General features: G+C 43.1%; 1 protein-coding gene across 1 annotated transcript; it reads right to left on the reverse strand.

Annotated features, from left to right (window-relative positions):
* Positions 1 to 4,050: 4,050 nt before the first annotated feature.
* On the reverse strand, positions 4,051 to 9,371 carry LOC109897004 (uncharacterized). Its single transcript, XM_020491488.2, has 18 exons — positions 9,207 to 9,371; positions 9,063 to 9,118; positions 8,860 to 8,949; positions 8,501 to 8,628; positions 8,261 to 8,404; positions 8,077 to 8,148; positions 7,803 to 7,979; positions 7,481 to 7,577; positions 7,077 to 7,300; positions 6,746 to 6,899; positions 6,455 to 6,663; positions 6,183 to 6,300; positions 5,849 to 6,054; positions 5,635 to 5,752; positions 5,368 to 5,534; positions 4,645 to 4,727; positions 4,383 to 4,496; positions 4,051 to 4,123 (listed from the first exon to the last, which is right to left on the reverse strand). The coding sequence occupies exons 1-18, from the start codon at positions 9,227 to 9,229 to the stop codon at positions 4,117 to 4,119; spliced, it is 2,187 nt and encodes a 728-aa protein (XP_020347077.1). The 5' UTR covers positions 9,230 to 9,371; the 3' UTR covers positions 4,051 to 4,116.
* Between the last annotated feature and the right edge of the window lie 10,256 nt (positions 9,372 to 19,627).

Below are 19,627 nucleotides of genomic sequence, written 5' to 3' on the forward strand. Positions count from 1 at the left end.
ACTTTGTATCATCTGGTAGACTGATTCAGTGTCCTCTGTCTCTGTACAACCCTGTGTGGATGAACCAGTGAGAGCTGGTCAAACTCTTAGCCATTCTCAGTGCAGGTGGTACATAAAGCCCTGAAATACTTAGATCAGAGAAAGCCTGCAGGTCCTGATCTTTTGGATCCCTGCTTTTTAAATCTGGCAGCTGATTTCATAGCTGAACCACTTACATATCTGTTCAATCTAACCCTGGAATGTAATGAAATTCCAAAAATCTGGAAATCAGCATTTGTCCTACCACTTTTAAAAGGGGGAGATCCAACTCTTTTAAATAATTATAGGCCAATCTCAACGCTGTCACCCCTGGTGAAAATACTTGAAACCCTTGTGAGTGAACAGCTGAAATAGTTTTTATTTACTAACTCTATTTTATCAATGTACCAATCGGGCTTCAGGAAGAAGCATAGCACAATTACAGCAGCCATGAAGGTTTTAAATTATATCACTGAAGCCCTTGACAAAAAACAGCACTGTGTCTCACTTTTTATTGATCCCTCTAAGGCTTTTGATACAGTTGTTCATGCTATACTAAGGCAGAGATTGTCGAGTGTAGGTCTTTCAGAGCATGCAGTTGCATGGTTTGCTAACTATCCGTCTGATAGAACTCAGTGCACTCAATTTGATGGTCTTATGTCTGTTAAATTGTCTGTCTTTAATGGTGTGCCCCAAGGCTCTGTACTTGGTCCTCTCATTCACTATTTATTTAAATTATTTAGACAAAAATGTCCAAAATGCATTTTTATGCTGATGATACTGTTATTTACTGTTGTGCCTAGTCTCTTACAAAACCTTTCCAGAACATGCAAACTGCTTTTTATACTGTTCAACATACCTTGTGTCAATTGAAGCTTATCCTCAATACTGACAAAACTAACTTAATGGTGTTTTTAAAGCAAGAAATAGACCTCTGAACCTTTCACCTATTACTACCTGTCAGGGCAAGGAGATTGAGGTTGTAACCTCATATACATATCTTGGAATTTTAATTGTTGACAGCCTCTCTTTTAAATTGCATATTCAACAACTTACAAAACAATTGAAACTGAAATTGTGATTTTATTTGAGGAATAAGGCCTGTTTTTCTTTTGAAGCAAGGAGGCGGCTAGTATCAGCTACATTTATGCCTTTACTAGACTATTGGGGATACTTTATATATGAATGCTTCTGCTCAGCGTTTGAGATCAATTGACACCCTTTACCATGGCACTTTGAGATTTATACTGCAAAACCCTTACGCACCACTGCACTTTGTATACCAGGGTTGGCTGGCCTTTTCTAGTCACTCATAGGCTCAGTCACTGGTATACTTTTATTTATAAAGCCATTTTGGGTTTACTACCATTTTAGTTGTACATTTTTATTGTTCAGAAATGTGTTGGGTACTCTTCATTCGCTGGACTTTATCCTGCTAACTGTTCCAAATGTCCGAACTGAATTTGGTAAAAGGGCTTTTATGTACTCTGCGCCATCGCCTTGGAACGCCTTACAAAATACTTTTAAACTGGAAGAACTTGTCCCGATTGGTATTTTAAAATTACTGATGAATGATCTTGAGACTGATTCCCTGGACTGTCAATGTTAATTTGCTGTTTCTGATGTTATACTCGTGAATTCTATGGTTTTTACTAGATTACTTGTAGTTTTTCATGTTTGTCTGTAATTATTGTAATGACTTGGTGCTACATATCTTGGACAGGCCGCTCTTGTAAAATAGATTTAAAATCTCAATGAGCCCTTCCTGGTTAAGTTAAATAAAAATTCCTTGTAAGCGGTAGATAAGCCTTTAACCCAACACTGATATTGTCTGTAATTCATGGTTCATTTTGGATACATTCGTAGTCACTGTAGGGATGACAGTCCATGCACTTATTGAAGCCTTCGACTGTTGGTGGTAAACTCAATGTCTGCGTATTGTCATCACAGGAGGCTGCTGAGTGAAAGACTTAATGTCTGGAATAGAGCAAATGAAACAGCAAACAGCTGGAAACCATGTATTTGATACCATTCTGCTCCAGCCATGAACACAAGCCAGTCCTCTCCATATAAAAAGGTGCCACCAACCTCCTGTGAGTCATGTATATTGTCCTAAGGTCATGATTGTGTTGCTCATATTTGGTTTAATTATTTTATAATGGATGAACCCTGAAATATATCCCAATCTGTGCTAGCGAAAGTCTTGTAGACTCGCATTTGTCGTCCTACAACTTTCGTATTGAGCGCATTACTGGTACTTCCTGTTTGAGCTTTTGTTTGTAAAACAGAATCACGTTTAGATTTGCGATAGGACCTTGTGCGTAATGACTCAGGATAATCCAGCTGGGTCTGTGAAGCACCGGAGAGAACGTCTTTGTTAAGCGGCAGGTAGCCTAGTCGTTGCAAGATTGAATCCGAGCTGCCAAGGTGAAACTTTTAAGTCGTTCTGCCCCTGAACAAGGCAGTTAACCCACTGTTCCTAGGCAGTCATTGAAAATAAGAATGTTTTCTTAACCAACGTGAAAATAAACTGTTGATGTCCCAGATTTCTCCCCTCCCACAGAGCAACGCCAAGAATCACTCAGTCTGTCCGCACACTGGAATCCGCACCCATGCCCACTTCATCCACCCAGCAGACTTGACCTGATGCCCTTGCCTCATCCAGATCCGATGTCCAGCCACAAGCATGTCAGTGATCCTACACTCAGGCCACCTTGAAGTATTGGCAAGTATTGGCCCTTTTCACTGCTAGGCTTACCCACATTGCACTAGTGGACGATTAGTGGCTGGCAATTTCAGTTTACTTGACACCAATATAATAACCTTGTTCAGGCTACTGTATGGCTGTAGCCCACAAACACCCTAAAGAAACAGAACTGTTGGGACTAGAGATAAAAGGAAAAGCCTGGTCATAACTTGGGGATTTACATCTACCCCAGTCCAGGTTGGTTGCTGTGGTACCATAAGAGTCCTGTTAGAAGTTGAATGGTGGGGTACCCACCTGTTTAATTGCCCCTTTTAAAAAGGAAATTTGTTTTTTTTACAGGGAGAGTGATATATTAATTTCATTACCATTTGTCATTTAAAGTGTCTCACAGATCCTACATCAGTCGTAGTCTTCCAAGTCATTAAACGACAAGGCATTTCACCAGTCCACTTTTAAGCCCAGTTTCCACTGGCACTTAAAGGGCCAAATAGCTGGCTCCAAAAAAAAAAAATGCTCAACTTCACTGGGTCAAGGGGCGGCAGGGTGGCCTAATGTTAGAGTGTTGGACTAGTAACGAAAGGTTGCAAGTTCAAATCCGAGCTGTCAAGGTACAAATCTGCCGTTCATTGAAAATAATGTTCTTAACTGACTTGCCTAGGTTAAAGTTAGACCTGGGCCAGTGCAGCCCAGTTACCTGGTGCCAGCTTGATTAGATTTAGGGCTGTGACTTTACACAACAACCAAGCTGATCACTGCTAGACACTGACAAAGTTTAGCTAGTGCATGGACAAGTGGTAGTCATACATGGGAATTACCACCATAAATCCATTCATACAAATGTTTTACCTATACAAAACAGACCCTTCAGCCCTTGAACGCTAGCAAGTCAGTTAGAAGATGGCAAGTGAATATGCTAGGTCATATTGAAAACTAGCCAGAGCATATCAAATATCTGGTTTGCTAGGTGGCAAATGCCATGGCAAGCAAGGAATTAGGCTAGCAACACTAACCATTCAGTAAATGAAGATTAGCAAGCTAAATAGATGGATCAGTCATGCCGCATAGCAGGAATTTGGGATTAAGTCAGAACATGGTAAATTTACTCAAGTCAACATCTTGCTAACTACATTAGTGCCTCCAGCTCACCACATTGCCATGATGCTACTGTAGGTAGCCAATCTCATTTCTGGAGGCAATGGAAATAACCCACCCTGGGTTGACTTCAGAAGTGCCAATGTTAACAGGGCTTTAAAGTGTAACCAAAAAATAATTCACTTGGGGGTATAACCCCCAAACTGAATGAAGCCACATCAGGACAAGCTACAGAGATTTGCAAGATTATATTTATTAAGACATTTACACTCAATACTCTTAGCAGCATTGTCACTTCATTAGTTCCTACAGAGAGAGGAAGAAAAAGTTAGCTCAGTTTGAAATGTAACACCATACTAGTCATCATAAAATTGTGTTGCGTGACTGGTGTGGGCCTAAAGGTTCATTTGCCAGTTTAGCCTTAAGCTGGCAGGCATTTCTCCAAGGAGTCACTCCTGTTTTGGAGGTTGACGGTATAATGGGTGGGCTGAAATAATGTGTGGACAGAGTCAGGAGTAAATTTCGCCACTTTTCAGATACATGACACCAAGTATTGAACACTTACTTTACAGGGACTCTAGTCAAGATGGTGCCAAATCCTGGCGAGTCTGCTTCAAACCGCCGATACGCAAACAGCTTGTAAAGGCCACTCAGTGGATAGACACACCGCACAGTCACCCTAACGAGAGAACAATTGAACATAAGTATACATTAAAGCCACGAGTGCCTTCAGTGAGAGTTAATGACTGATGAATATTTATTGTACTTTCTTTCAACCAATGAGACAGTATATTATTAGTGAAGTCATGTACACAAAGGCAGTATACCTGGTTGAGACTGGTGCTTCCACTGATTGGCTTGTATGCTCAACGGTGATCTCATTTTCATAGGTAAGGTGCTGATAATCAAACTGCAACACAAGAGGTCAAAACAAACCTGAATTTATTAATTCAACCATTAACCTGTTGAAAGCCATGTCTAAACGCTTACGGTTGTTCTTTTGTTAGCCCTAATGAGAAATCAAGACAGTTTAAGTCTTAATATTAATTTAAGTAGTTGGCCTGTATGCTGAACATTCCTGAGTTTCCCCAAAACTCAGTCCTGGGGCACATACTTTGCCCTGGCATTACAGATTCAAAGACCAACTCCGCAAGCTTTGAATCAACTGTGTAGCACTGGAGTTTTTAAATGATTTTTTAAGTACCAGGGGCCCTGGAATAAAGTTGAACACAGAGTTAAGGCACACTAATCACTTGGACTGTCTCTGCACATTCTGGTAATCAAATTATTTGTCCAGATTAGGATATGGGGCAAAGGTGGGGCTTAAATAATTTAAGTTAAGAGGTTAAATTAGGGGGTTTCAGCAGAGTCCTTTGGTAAGGACTCAAATCGAAACCCCAGAACTAAAACCCACAGCTGACCAAAATGTAGCAAGATTTTAGTTGTTGGTTAAGATGGAAGAATGCTGGAACTTCCATTTCAAATACCGATCACTCGTGGAGCCCGATTGCATTTATGACTCTAATTCTATGGGTTGGACAGTGGTATACCTGGACCCTGGTTCCACAGGTGTCAAGTCTAAAGCTAAAGAGAACCCTGGTGTCATCCATCTCTTGAGGCCTGCAGGTGGAGTCCAGGAGGGAGGATCTGATGGGTTCAGATCCAGGGTTGGCCAAAATGACAGACACCACTGTCATCACACCTTCAGTGGAACACACTGGAGAGAGGAAGGCCTGTTAGTGCTGATCAACCCTATAAGAGTCACCAGGCAAAAGCAAGCGACGCTGCAGGTTAATATCTGACCAACTTGTAGTTACCTATGACCTCAGTAGTCTGGAATAGACACGCTTTGGCCAAGGAGCTCTTGACCTCCAAGGTCTTCAGAGCCCTTGAGAGAATTTCAAAAGTGCCACGGAACTGCTTCAAATTAATGTCCTAGGAAGAAAAAAAAGAGCAGGTACACTTGAAATAATTTTAACTCCTTTATCCAAAGACGAGTCAGTTTAAGCACTTGACAAATGAGCATCTCACCTTATAAGTGTAGCCAACAGAGAAGAGGGGCACGTCCAGGGTCAGACTCTTGCTGTCATTCCGCATAATGTAGCCCCGCTTGGCTGCCAGATTTGTGGTCAGAATGTGAGGGCCAACAACCACCTCCCACAGGTAGTCAAACGGCTTATGGTCCATCTGGAAACGGATGCTTTTCTCGTTGCAGACGCCTTTGAAGACTGGAGGAACTGAGAAGAAACAAATAGTAATACGACGTTAGGGGTAAACTTGGGGAAGTGTATCGTGGTTGGTTACTGGGCTGCGTCAAACCATCGTGCAGCCCAGGAATTATAGTTGAAGGTTGAAGTCAACTTACAGACATCATTGAACTGAGCCACGACTGAGGCCAGGTAGAAGTACGGCTCCGCCTGAGGCAGGATGACCAAAGTGTAGTTGATGTCCAACGAGTATTCGAGAAGCCCCTCTGTAGGGTACTATGGACAGGAACACATCACCAATTAAGAAACAGTACAAAAGCCTTCAATTCACATCTTAAAACCATTGGAGAAAGTTGAGGCCAGGGACCCCCTCTTCTCCAATGTTAAGGAAAAGCTGAGACCACAGTAGCTAATATCATTGCATCATTACCAGCTTGTGAATAACAGCATCAAATGGCACCCTGAGAATGTAGGCATGTAGGGTACTATTGGGCTGGGGGACCATGGTTATGACGAGGCCACTTTTATTCGCCTCTAGCATGGTGAATTTGTGACCATTGAGATTCACAGCCACCAGGTCAACATCGTAGGAGAGGTTCCCCAGGTAAACAGTAAACACACGATCCTTAAGGACTGTTTCTGTGGTGGGAGAAGGACAGGGTCATTAGCAATCATGACCATGGAGCTGAAGAGCCACTGTGGATTGGCTAGTAGAACTCACGGTTAATGATGGAGAGGTGCTGGATCAGAAGGGGTGTGTTCATGGGCCTGTGGAGGCGGAGTCTGGTCTCCACACCACTGTCATCCATGAAGATGTGTTCATAGTAGAGACGGACCACATAGAACTCATGGTACATGTTGCCCATCACAAAGCTCTGGAAGAGTTGAAACCGTTATGAAGCATCTGCCATTAGGTTAGATGTTACAAAGTAGAATATTCAAGGTGTACAGAGGGCATGAGTGACTGAAGCCATTTGCAGCTTCTCTACATCAGAATACAAGGTAAACGTCTCCATGTGAATGGTCAGATGCTGGCCTAGTACGCTACTGACTTTTCTGTATCCTCCGGCAGCATTGAAGGGGATGCTGATCTGGACAGTGGTGTCACTGATGTCCAGGCTGTAGCCTCGCTCTGCTGTGATGGGCTCATCCAGGAGCTGACCATCCACCCCCATTGAGATCTTGAAGCTCTCCAACCCAGAGAGGCCAGAGACCAGCGGGGACAGCAGAGTGGGGGTCTGCCAGACCAGCCCCGCCCCATCATACATTCCTTCATCTGGAAAGATGTTATACATAGAAGGGTTAAGACTGATTAACACTTCCTGGTTTAGTGATCAATCAGTGCAGTGATCAGGTGCAGGTGAAAATAGTCACTAGATTGAGCCATCACAATTGTTTGGCCCATCTAGCCCTTTGAACCTTGAATGGTCAGGGCTGATAGGTCACTGAAACTTACCAGTGCTGCAAGCAACCACCAAGTTCACCATGATGACCACCCATCTCTGCCTGGAGACTAGTATCGGATAGACCACCTCAACCAACGTACCATTCACCTGGAATTAGATGATGATTTGGTACCTGCCAACAATACACTATGAAGACAACTGAAAAGCTATGTAAATAAATCCAGTATTCCAGCCTAAACAAGTTATATTTTAAGAGATCCTACAGGAAAGCAAGACCCTACCCATCAAGGCATTTAATGTAATTTGAGATGGGAAAGCCTCGTGCCAGCATTGAGACATACCCAAGATAACTGCATCAATTTAAATCCTCACCATGGTGACAGACCCCATAACAGAACCTGGCATGTAGGGTGAACGGAACACTAGCCTCCCCTGGGTGAGGTAGAACACGTAGCCCAGCTCCCGAGCCTCTGAAGGAGACATGGGAGTCAACTGCTGCCCCTCCTGCTGGAACATCACCTGCCAGGTAGACGTGGCAGAGCTGTGGGCCTGATGGGGAACAAGAGACAAGGCATACATGGTGGTATTGGGGACAAACTGGTGGAGCTCATCTAATTGAGAATTTGCCAAATAGCCTTTAGCTTACTGTAGCAAGGGCAGCAGTCCAGTCATCTGCTTTTGTACCAGGTAGACCAGACACTTCACCCCTCACTGACACCTACAGGGGAATATAACAGGCCATACTCCTATAAAAAGGTTAAGGATAGTCTAGGCCAGCATCAGCACAAATATAACCCCTGGATGCACAGTCTAGAGCCATGTATTAGTACCTCCATATAGTTCTCCTCGCAGCTGACTTCTCTGGGGGACCAGGGTAGAGGGAGGGAGCAGGTTGCAGTCACAGAGTAGGTGGCTTCCACTCTATTCGCATCAATTGTGATCAAGTTAAAGCTAAAAGTGAACACCTCATCATCCTAAGATACAAAAACAAGACCTTAACTTTAAGATTTGCAAAAAAAATGTTTAAAAACCCTTCTAGCTTTGAAAAGATCATGTGTGGTGATATGAACCTGGTTGTCAGTGTGGCAGGAGAAGTAGGAGGCTCTGAGTTCAGCATGGCCAGGCAGAGGGAGGATACTGAACATGTAGCCACACTCTGACCCATACTGCTTAGTAATGGGGTGAACACCATCAGCATCTAGATGGAAAAGGATCAGGTCAAATAATTTGAATATGTCATTAAATTGAAATTGTATTTCTTCCTAAGTGGTCCAACAGCACAGTGAGAGACTGCAATATACTGCAGTCGTGCTGTCAGCACCAGCTACCAAACCCTGGCCAAGACATGTTAAGATGCCAAGTTCATGAGCTGACCAAACCTGATTTCAGGCCCATTTTGCATCAGAATTAAGGTTAAAAGCCTACTTACCAACTGCTTCAAAGCGAGGTTTGTTCCCAGCGAATGAGAGTTGGGTTGTTACCAACAGGTATCGATCCCGACACACAGTCTCAATGGCCCCTATATAGACACACAAGGTGAGAATCTGAAGGGTGGAAGCTAAATGATTCTCAACAATGCCGTGTTCTATAGCTTGTATAAAAGGCTCATCTGACCCAATTTAAGTTCCTTACCTCTTGGAAGGTCAGAACATCTTACACTAGGCCATACAGACAGGAGTACAAATACTCTGTAAGAAAAACATCTGCACAGGTCAACAAAGTGTGCTAGTGTCAAAACACTTCAATCAAAACATTTATGCCCACCACCAAACTCACCCCAACCAAATCCCAAAATCCATTGCCACTAAGCAGTAGAAGTGTCTAACCCTAGCCAGGAACCGCTAGTAAACTACACCTGCAAGCTAACATAAACCATGTGCTGACAGTGTCCTGGCAGTTGATGAGTGGCACATTCTCTACCTGGCACTTGTATATAGGAGTGGTGCTTTGCTTGACCAATTACAAGCTTTCTGGAGTTAATGTGCAGGTAATTCATTTGATAATTGGGTCACATGGTTGGGCAGTTTACCAGAGCCTAAGGGTGCATCTCAATAGTCTAATGTGGATTCCTCTCCTCATCTCCTCTCATTCCCCCCTTCTTAGGACATGTTTTCCATCTCCATAGTCTGTCATTTATATTTATACATATCATTTCATGTTCTTGGTACAGATAAATCCTTGACTTTGGGGAATCACTTTGTTGACCTGTGAAAAAATGACTGGGGGGGGGTAAAGTCGAACAGCTTTTTCAATGGGGTTTTCAAGCTCCAAATGAAGATTTACTTTAAAATGGAAAGGTAGACTAAGTGAGCTGAAGTTGCCATGAGCAGCACCACAGATATTGGGTGTGTTCGAGTGGTAAAGCAACCGACTGTAGACGAAAGTCAAGGAGTGAATTCGGGGGAGGTGCATTTGCGACTGACAACAGTTAGACACTAATGTGGTTTTCCAACAGCAAGGCTCAGATCAACATGGCAGTGTTGCCACGGTTTATAAAATGTTTTCTGTAGAAAGTTTGAAACAAACATGTATCCAACCCCCATATCACACACTCACAAACTGAAATCATAATATAAAATTGTGTACACATTTTACAATCAATTAGTGAGAGAGCCTCAAATATCACATGTATTTGTATATATCTACTGAAAAACATAAATCATGTTTCAGTCATGTCTTTGGTCACGTTCACGTGGGTCCATCAAAAACACCCTAATGATTCGTTGACAATAAAGCCTCCAACAATGCAGGTGATGGCTGCAGAATGAAGTTGGTGAAGAGCAACTACAGGAACTTGTAGTCAACTGCAGTCAAAACTTCATGACCTTTGATCACACCATTGTTATTTCCAGAATGCAACACACTTTGAAAGGCAGTGACCAACGATGGTCACAGACTTGACAAAAGTGATCCTCTCGAACACGCCCATTGACATGCGCATTTATGCAAGACTTTGCTCTCACAGTCACACAGAGGCTCCAGTACAAACACATCATTTTTACCCCCTCAGCTCTTGCGCTAGCCACTTCCCTCGGGTGAATCTCTGTCGAAACCGGATGCAGTTTGATTGTCATCTTAAGTGGAGGTCCAATTCACTTACGTTGCCTGCCTCGGCCTTCGATTTAGCGAGTGAACAACTTTGGTCACTTGCGGGGTTGATATGACCCACAATTCAATGTGAACTGTAGCCACATCAAACTCTGGTGGCCACGAAGTGTCGAATTTAATGAACAAAACTGCAATTTCGGCACGTCAGAAAAAAGTGTGAAGCTAGCTTGCTAAATAATAGACATTGATTTTAACGTTGGAAAATTGTCTGTCTCGTAGTGAGGAACCTATAAAACATAGCTAGATTCTGACATTTATTGGAATAAATGACCAAACTATAAAACTAGCTAGGCAGCAGTGAAGGCTTCTCAAAGGAGAAAGGGGAGGACTATCCTCCTCTGTGAATTTCATAAAAAGGAAATGTTTAAAACATTAAAAAAGTTATCCCTTTTAGATAAAACTATACAAAATATAATCACATCACCAAACAATTGACTACAACACACTATTTTGAAAAGAATGTCTACAGTAGCCTCAACAGCACTCTGTAGAGTACCGCCATGGAGTAGCAGGAGGACAGCTAGCTTCCGTCCTCCTCTGGGTACATTGATTTCATTACAAAACCTAGGAGGCTCATTGTTCTCACCCCCTTCCATAGACTTACAGAGTAACTACGACAACTTCCAGAGGATATCCTCCAGCCTATCAGAGCTCTTGCAGCATGAACTGACATGTTGTCCACCCAATCAAAGAATCAGAGAATGAATCTAGTACTAAAAGCATAAGCTACAGCTAGCTAGCATTGCAGTGTATACAATGTGGTGAGTAGTTGACTCAAAGAGAGAGAAAGACAATAGTCAAACAGTTTTGAACAAATACATTTCTTCCAAAATCAAGGAGAAGCAAGAGAGAAATAGAGAGAGCTTTTTCATTTTTTTCACTTTCAGTTTCACTTACTTAGCTAGAAAATACAGCTAGCTAGTTTAGCCTACTGAAACACCCTGCTCAAACAGAGGGATGCTATGTTAGCTAGCTGCCTATGACTATCCAACACAACACTGGAACTTTTCCAAGTCAAGGTAAGCTTTTGGTATTACTAATTTATTGCCATCAGGCCCCACCGGTGTAACTGCTTACTGACTGTACATTAACGTTACTCCATGATTGTAGCGGGTTTACTAACTCATTAGTTCTATTAGCTATGCTGACTATGACGTTACTTTAGCTAATATGATGACAATGATGTAGGCTGTGTGTAGCGGTTTGGTTTGGAAAGGCTTTTCTGCCTGATCACATACAGCTGATGTGTTGTGCATTGAAGTCCACAAGGGAAAGGACAAATTGAAAGGAGAGCGAATAGAAGGAATTCAACGTGGCTGCTATGAAAGTGAAATGTGTTTACATATGATCAGGTGTGTATTCATTCCACTGATTCTGTTGAAAACATTTCTTAAACGAAAGCCGGAAGCAAACGGAACAAAACGGGGATAAACATACCTAAATTTGTCCAATAGAAACTCTTGTTTGCAACTGTTGGACTAATGATTACACCCTAGATCAGCTAGATGCAGACGAGTGTGCAAGCTGGTATTGAATGTCACTGTCTGTCCAAGTGTCACTGTCTGTCGCCTCAAATTTGTCTCTCAACCTGTGTGCACTTACGTTGTAAACATTCATTCATAGGCTAGGTTGTAGCAACCTCGTGATGGGTATAGGGAAAATTTGAGTATCATGTTTAACCTCGCACTTCAATGCTCCTGGTTGTTGCTGAAATTGACCCATCTATAATTGACCCATCTCACTGAGTCTACCTTTAAACCTAACCTTTGACCTGTCCCATCACCTTATACATTAGCAGTGGAAAGAAGTGACATCCCAAAAAACACAAAACCTGTCTCCTAGCCTCCTACGCATAGGCTTCTTTCTGTACATGGGCTTGCTCCTACCTATCTTTCCGATTTGGTCCTGCCGTACATTCCTACACGTACGCTACGGTCACAAGACGCAGGCCTCCTAATTGTCCCTAGAATTTCTAAGCAAACAGCTGGAGGTTTTTCTCCTACAGAGCTCCATTTTTATGGAATGGTCTGCCTACCCATGTGAGAGACGCAGACTCGGTCTCACCTTTAAGTCTTTACTGAAGACTCATTTCTTCAGTGGGTCATATGATTGAGTGTAGTCTGGCCCAGGAGTGTGAAGGTGAACGGAAAGGCTCTGGAGCAACGAACCGCCCTTGCAGTCTCTGCCTGGCCGGTTCCCCTCTCGCCACTGGGATTCTCTGCCTCTAACCCTATTACAGGGGCTGAGTCACTGGCTTACTGGTGCTCTTTCATGCCGTCCCTAGGAGGGGTGCGTCACTTGAGTGGGTTGAGTCACAGACGTGATCTTCCTGTCTGGGTTTTATAAAACGTAAACTACATAAAAACTAGCAAAGTGGATTTGAAAACTAACTGAACTAAACTGAATTTCAAATACAAAATCTTAAAACGAAATATGTTTTTAAAATACTTAATTTAATAATTTTCAATAGTATATCACACGTGTGTGTGTGTTACGCAGAAGCTCCTTGACAGGAAAGGTGCAGAGCTGGATAAGGCTGTCCTCCACTCTGTGTGTATGTTCACCACACTCACCTCCACCCTGCATACTCAGTTCCTATAAGGGGATGCAGCGAGCGAGAAAGGGGAGGTTTTCATAATGAAAGCATCCCCTGCATTGACTTAGATGTAAAGAAATATTATTTACGTTTTAAATATATTTATCAAATAACTTTTCCCTAATGGTATGTTTAAGCTCTCAAAATACTCAACAAATGCTTATAAACTCTCTTATTCACAAATTAATTCTTAATTAACCAACAAAGAGTGTTCCAAGGTCTGTGGTGCTTTAATTAGATTGAGATTAGGAATCACTTGAATGAATTACAGATTAAAACATCCACATTAAGGCTGGTTAAAACAAGTTTCCAAAGCCAACATATCGCATGCAATCCAACAGTTGGATGCCACCTCAAACGTGTAGTGAGGGTATTGTAGGTGAGTTTCATAGCTACAGTCAATAGGTGGCGCCACATAACCATTTTCCTTGCTTTCATATTAACAACATTTGACAAAATATGAAACTCACAAAGTGTGTGTGTGTGTGTGTGTGTGTGTGTGTGTGTGTGTGTGTGTGTGTGTGTGTGTGTGTGTGTGTGTGTGTGTGTGTGTGTGTGTGTGCGCCCGCACGTGTGCACCTTAACGTGTGTTCCCTCGGCTCCAAACGGAACGCTGACCTCCATCATCATGCCCCCTCTCATTGATCACACACTCACTCAGGGCAAGCGTCTCCACCCCTATCCTCATGCCCATGTCCCTGAACCGCCCAGGGGGTAGAGGACATGGGGGACAGGCCAGAGCAGGTGGGGCCCATCCATTATCGCCTCATCTGGTGGAGTTGAGAGAGGGCGGGATAGATGTAGGAGAGGAGGAAAGAGAGGTAGGGATAAAGGAGATTTTCAAAAGAAGGCATGGCAGATAGGACCCCAGTCAAAACTAGCACTTAGACAGAAAACATGGACTGACTAATAGAGCAGGCCGTTGTGGCATCAATGGCAAGGACCTTCCCTTGATGTGGGTACAGGAATGTGGCATTGACCACTTCCAGCTCCACCCATTTGTCCTGTTTGTGCATAGATTCTGCCAAGAGGCAAAAAATAGAGTTACTCCATCTCTAACTGTATACATTAAAGCACACACAAACTGAGCACCATAAACCCCCTGCCTACATAGAAGTAACCTCTGACCTGGATGGTGTAGGAGAGGGATGAGGAGTAGGGGCAGCGGAGGATGATCCTGGAGCCTGAATCAGAGAGGTGGTAAACCAGGGCACTGGCCTCCGTCATGTGCCTGGGTCTATACTCCTCCTGTGGTTGGCCTGGTCTGTGAACATCATGTTCCTATCTCCCACCTCCTCCTCCGACTGCTCAGATTCTAACACAGCTGGGACTGGATGCTTTATGGACACCTTGGAGACATATTGAAGGAGAGACAGACAGTGTAAGTGAAATTAAAACATTGCTGATTTGAAACACGTACGTTTGACATGGACGTTTGGCAAAGTTCCACGCTCAGATGGACAGTAAAGCTCTTGGGTGGCAGGTAGCATAGTGGTTAGAGTGTTGGACTTGTAATTGAAAGGTTGCGAGATCAAATCCCCAATCTGATAAGGTAAATATATGTTGTCTGCCCATGAACAAGGCAGTTAACACACTGTTCCTAGGCTGTCATTGAAAATAAGAATATGTTCTTAACTGTCTTGCCTAGTTAAATAAAGGTAAATATGATATTGTGGTCTGATGGTCCTGTAAGTCACTTTGGTGTAGTTCTCCTCACAGATGAGCTCCTGGCTACCCTAGGGACACTGGGGAGAGCAGTGGGGTACCGCTACGTCCCTCCCATCTACCTGCCGGGTCATCAGCCACCACCTTGGACTGAAATCTGAGTCCCCCAGACACACAAAGAGATATTATTAAATAAATCAGATGTTATTGATTTCTTCACGACTGGTCTACCGACGTTATCTGCCAATGTTGTGACGTAACCTGAACGCCCATCTGCGGCCTGCTTATTGTTGGCTGCTATCTATCGGACAATTTTCTTGGGTCACTATAACTATATCTATTTTGCCAATTGGATTGGTCCCCTCTACCACACGGAACCCCACTAATCTACCGATGGAAACGCACGAGGTGGCTAAAAACAGACCTCCATCCTCTGACAGCTTGCTACCCATGGCCCGGCTAGCTGTCTGAATCGCCGTGACCCCAACCAACCTCACTACTCACTGGACCCTTATGATCACTTGGCTAAGAATGCCTCTCCTTAATGTCAATATGCCCTGTCCATTGCTGTTCTCGTTAGTATTTATTGGCTTACAGTGCCTTGCGAAAGTATTCGGCCCTCTTGAACTTTGCGACCTTTTGCCACATTTCAGGCTTCAAACATAAAGATATAAAACTGTATTTTTTTGTGAAGAATCAACAACAAGTGGGACACAATCTTGAAGTGGAAGGACATTTATTGGATATTTCAAACTTTTTTAACAAATCAAAAACTGAAAAATTGGGCGTGTAAAATTATTCAGCCCCTTTACTTTCAGTGCAGCAAACTCTCTCCAGAAGTTCAGTGAGGATCTCTGAATGATCCAATGTTGACCTAAATGACTAATGATGATAAATACAATCCACCTGTGTGTAATCAAGTCTCCGTATAAATGCACCTGCACTGTGATAGTCTCAGAGGTCCGTTAAAAGCGCAGAGAGCATCATGAAGAACAAGGAACACACCAGGCAGGTCCGAGATACTGTTGTGAAGAAGTTTAAAGCTGGATTTGGATACAAAAAGATTTCCCAAGCTTTAAACATCCCAAGGAGCACTGTGCAAGCGATAATATTGAAATGGAAGGAGTATCAGACCACTGTAAATCTACCAAGACCTGGCCGTCCCTCTAAACTTTCAGCTCATACAAGGAGAAGACTGATCAGAGATGCAGGCAAGAGGCCCATGATCACTCTGGATGAACTGCAGAGATTTACAGCTGAGGTGGGAGACTCTGTCCATAGGATAACAATCAGTCGTATATTGCACAAATCTGGCCTTTATGGAAGAGTGGCAAGAAGAAAGCCATTTCTTAAAGATATCCATAAAAAGTGTTGTTTAAAGTTTGCCACAAGCCACCTGGGAGACACACCAAACATGTGGAAGAAGGTGCTCTGGTCAGATGAAACCAAAATTAAACATTTTGGCAACAATGCAAAACATTATGTTTGGCGTAAAAGCAACACAGCTCATCACCCTGAACACACCATCCCCACTGTCAAACATGGTGGTGGCAGCATCATGGTTTGGGCCTGCTTTTCTTCAGCAGGGACAGGGAAGATGGTTAAAATTGATGGGAGGATGGATGGAGCCAAATACAGGACCATTCTGGAAGAAAACCTGATGGAGTCTGCAAAAGACCTGAGACTGGGACGGAGATTTGTCTTCCAACAAGACAATGATCCAAAACATAAAGCAAAATCTACAATGGAATGGTTCAAAAATAAACATATCCAGGTGTTAGAATGGCCAAGTCAAAGTCCAGACCTGAATCCAATCGAGAATCTGTGGAAAGAACTGAAAACTGCTGTTCACAAATGCTCTCCATCCAACCTCACTGAGCTAGAGCTGTTTTGCAAGGAGGAATGGGAAAAAATTTCAGTCTCTCGATGTGCAAAACTGATAGAGACATACCCCAAGCGACTTACAGCTGTAATCGCAGCAAAAGGTGGTGCTACAAATTATTAACTTAAGGGGGCTGAATAATTTTGCACGCCCAATTTTTCAGTTTTTGATTTGTTAAAAAAGTTTGAAATATCCAATAAATGTCGTTCCACTTCATGATTGTGTCCCACTTGTTGTTGATTCTTCACAAAAAAATACAGTTTTATATCTTTATGTTTGAAGCCTGAAATGTGGCAAAAGGTCGCAAAGTTCAAGGGGGCCGAATACTTTCGCAAGGCACTGTAAATGCTTTTGTTCCGCGCTCCAACAGTGCAGTAATACCTAACAATACAAAAAACTCAAACCAAAAGAATAAAAAGAAAGAAATCAAGAAATATCAGAACGAGCAATGTCAGAGTTTGAATATAAATATATATATGTATATGATGGTATGTATAGACATTATGTATATGAATAGAAAAGGTGTGTACAGCAGTAGTTATACAGGATGAGCTTTGACTAGAATACAGTATATACATATGAAGGGGATAAAACAGTATGTAAACATTATTCAAGCGACCAGTGTTCAATGACTATGTACATAAGGCAGCAGTCTCTAAGGTGCATGGTTGTGTATCGGGTGGTAGCCGGCTAGTAACAGCGACTAAGTTTCAGGGCAGGGTACTGGGCGGAGGCCGGGCTAGTAGTGACTATTTAACAGTCTAATAGCCTGGAGATAGCTGTTTTTCAGTCTCTTGATCCCTGCTTTGATGCAAGTGTACTGTCTCTGCCTTCTAAATGGTTGCAGGGTGAACAGGCCATGGCTCGGATGGTGAGGTCCTTGATGATCTTCCTGTGACATCGGGTGCTGTAGATGTCTTGGAGGGCAGGCAGTGTGCCCCTGGTGATGCGTTACGCTGACTAAACCACCCTCTGGAGAGCCCTGCAATTGCGGAAGTTGCAATTGCCGTACCAGGCAATTGGTGCATGGTGCATCTGTAGAAGCTTGTGAGGGTCTTAAGGCCAAACCGAATGTCTGTAATTGCGAATACAGTCGATTACACACAAAAAAAACACATCAAAATACATTTAGTGGGATTCTTTGTTGAGTGCAACATCAGTGGATGAGGTGAGTTTTCCACCCCAACCTAGTGTAAGACAATTGGAAAAGGACTTTATCAATCCAAAGCGATTTTATTACCACAAATAAGGAAATTCCGGCCTCCCGGGTGGCACAGTGGTTAAGGGCGCTGTACTGCAGCGCCAGCTGTGCCATTAGAGACTCTGGGTTCGTGCCCAGGCTCTGTCGTAACCGGCCGCGCCTGGGAGGTCCATGGGGCGACGCACAATTGGTCTAGCGTCGTCCGGGTTAGGGAGGGCTTGGTCGGTAGGGATGTCCTTGTCTCATCTCGCACCAGCGACTCCTGTGGCGGGCCGGGCGCAGTGCGCGCTAACCAAGGTTGCCAGGTGCACAGAGTTTCCTCCGACACATTGGTGCGGCTGGCTTCCGGGTTGGATGCGCGCTGTGTTAAGAAGTAGTGCGGCTAGGTTGGGTTGTGAATCGGAGGACGCATGACTTTCAACATTCGTCTCTCCCGAGCCCGTACGGGAGTTGTAGCGATGAGACAAGATAGTAGCTACTACAACAATTGGACACCACGAAAAAGGGGTAAAAAAAATAATAAAAAAAATATTATAAAATTGATAAAAAATAAGGAAATTCCAATATGGGTCAATCAAGTCAACCTAGTCGCCGATGTGGCAGGCTGACCAGACAGGAAGTGGACTCCATGGTGGTCTGATGACATCAGATCGCCAACGTGGCAGGCTGACCAGACAGGAAGTGGACTCCATGGTGGTCTGATGACATCAGAGGTTTACAGGAAGTGAACGTCAATATTCACAGTGCACCTAGCTTACTCTAAGGGGACACAAAATCTTGTTATTTAATTGAATGATGTCTGAACCCATCACTATTTTCAACCAATAACATTACACTTTCACCTTCAACGTCGAATCTGATCATTAGGCAGAGGGAGCCAGACACAGACACATTCCTGTGTTAAAGGGATGTTCCTTTAGCACAGGACAGATGGAATCATTACCATAAACTCATTGACACAGAACATGTTGTATTTGGTATGAGTCAGTAATAAAAGCAAGGAGGCTGATCAACAGTGGCATGTGTTTCACAGATTGTTTATGGTGTTTCCATCCGTCTAACCATAAGCAACCACAATAAGAACAACATGGTGAATGAATAACAATATGAGATTCTGTACAGTTTCATCATGTGTTTCCTGTCTGACAGGGTTATTTTCCAATCCTGTCAGATATACAGTACCAGTCAAAAGTTTGAACTATTTTCTACATTGTAGAATAATGGTAAAGTCATCAAAACTATGAAAAAACATATATGGAATAATGTACTAACCAAAAAAGTGTTAAACAAATCCAAATATATTTTAGATTCTTCAAAGTAGCCACCCTTTGCCTTGATGACAGCTTTCCACACTCTTGGCATTCTCTCAACCAGCTTCATGAGGTAGTCACCTGGGGCGGCAGGGTAGCCTAGTGGTTAGAGTGTTGGACTAGTAACCGGAAGGTTGCAAGTTCAAAACCCCGAGCTGACAAGGTACAAATCTGTCGTTCTGCCCCTGAACAGGCAGTTAACCCACTGTTCCTAGGCCGTCATTGAAAATAAGAATTTGTTCTTAACTGACTTGCCTAGTTAAATAAAGGTAAAATATTTAAAAATTCCAAGAACACAGGATGAGATGTTACTATCCTTTGTGCAAGCACTTCCAAGAGTTAATGAACAGTGAGCCTGGTGAAATTTGGGGAGCGCATCGTCAGTAGTGTACCTTTGGTTCCTAGGGTGTTTCGGCCTTTCACACTATACACCCT

Source organism: Oncorhynchus kisutch, linkage group LG9 (genome assembly GCF_002021735.2).
Source record: "Oncorhynchus kisutch isolate 150728-3 linkage group LG9, Okis_V2, whole genome shotgun sequence".
In the NCBI taxonomy this organism is placed as follows: domain Eukaryota; kingdom Metazoa; phylum Chordata; class Actinopteri; order Salmoniformes; family Salmonidae; genus Oncorhynchus; species Oncorhynchus kisutch.

Excerpts from the sequence above, each read along its gene's own strand:
- LOC109897004 (XM_020491488.2), bottom strand. The coding sequence starts at position 9,229 with ATGGATTTTGGGATTTGGTTGGG. Across the intron at positions 6,900-7,076 it reads CTGCCGGAGGATACAGAAAA|AGCTTTGTGATGGGCAACAT; the intron begins GTCAGTAGCGTA and ends CAACTCTTCCAG. Across the intron at positions 5,535-5,634 it reads CCAGACTACTGAGGTCATAG|TGTGTTCCACTGAAGGTGTG; the intron begins GTAACTACAAGT and ends TCCTCTCTCCAG.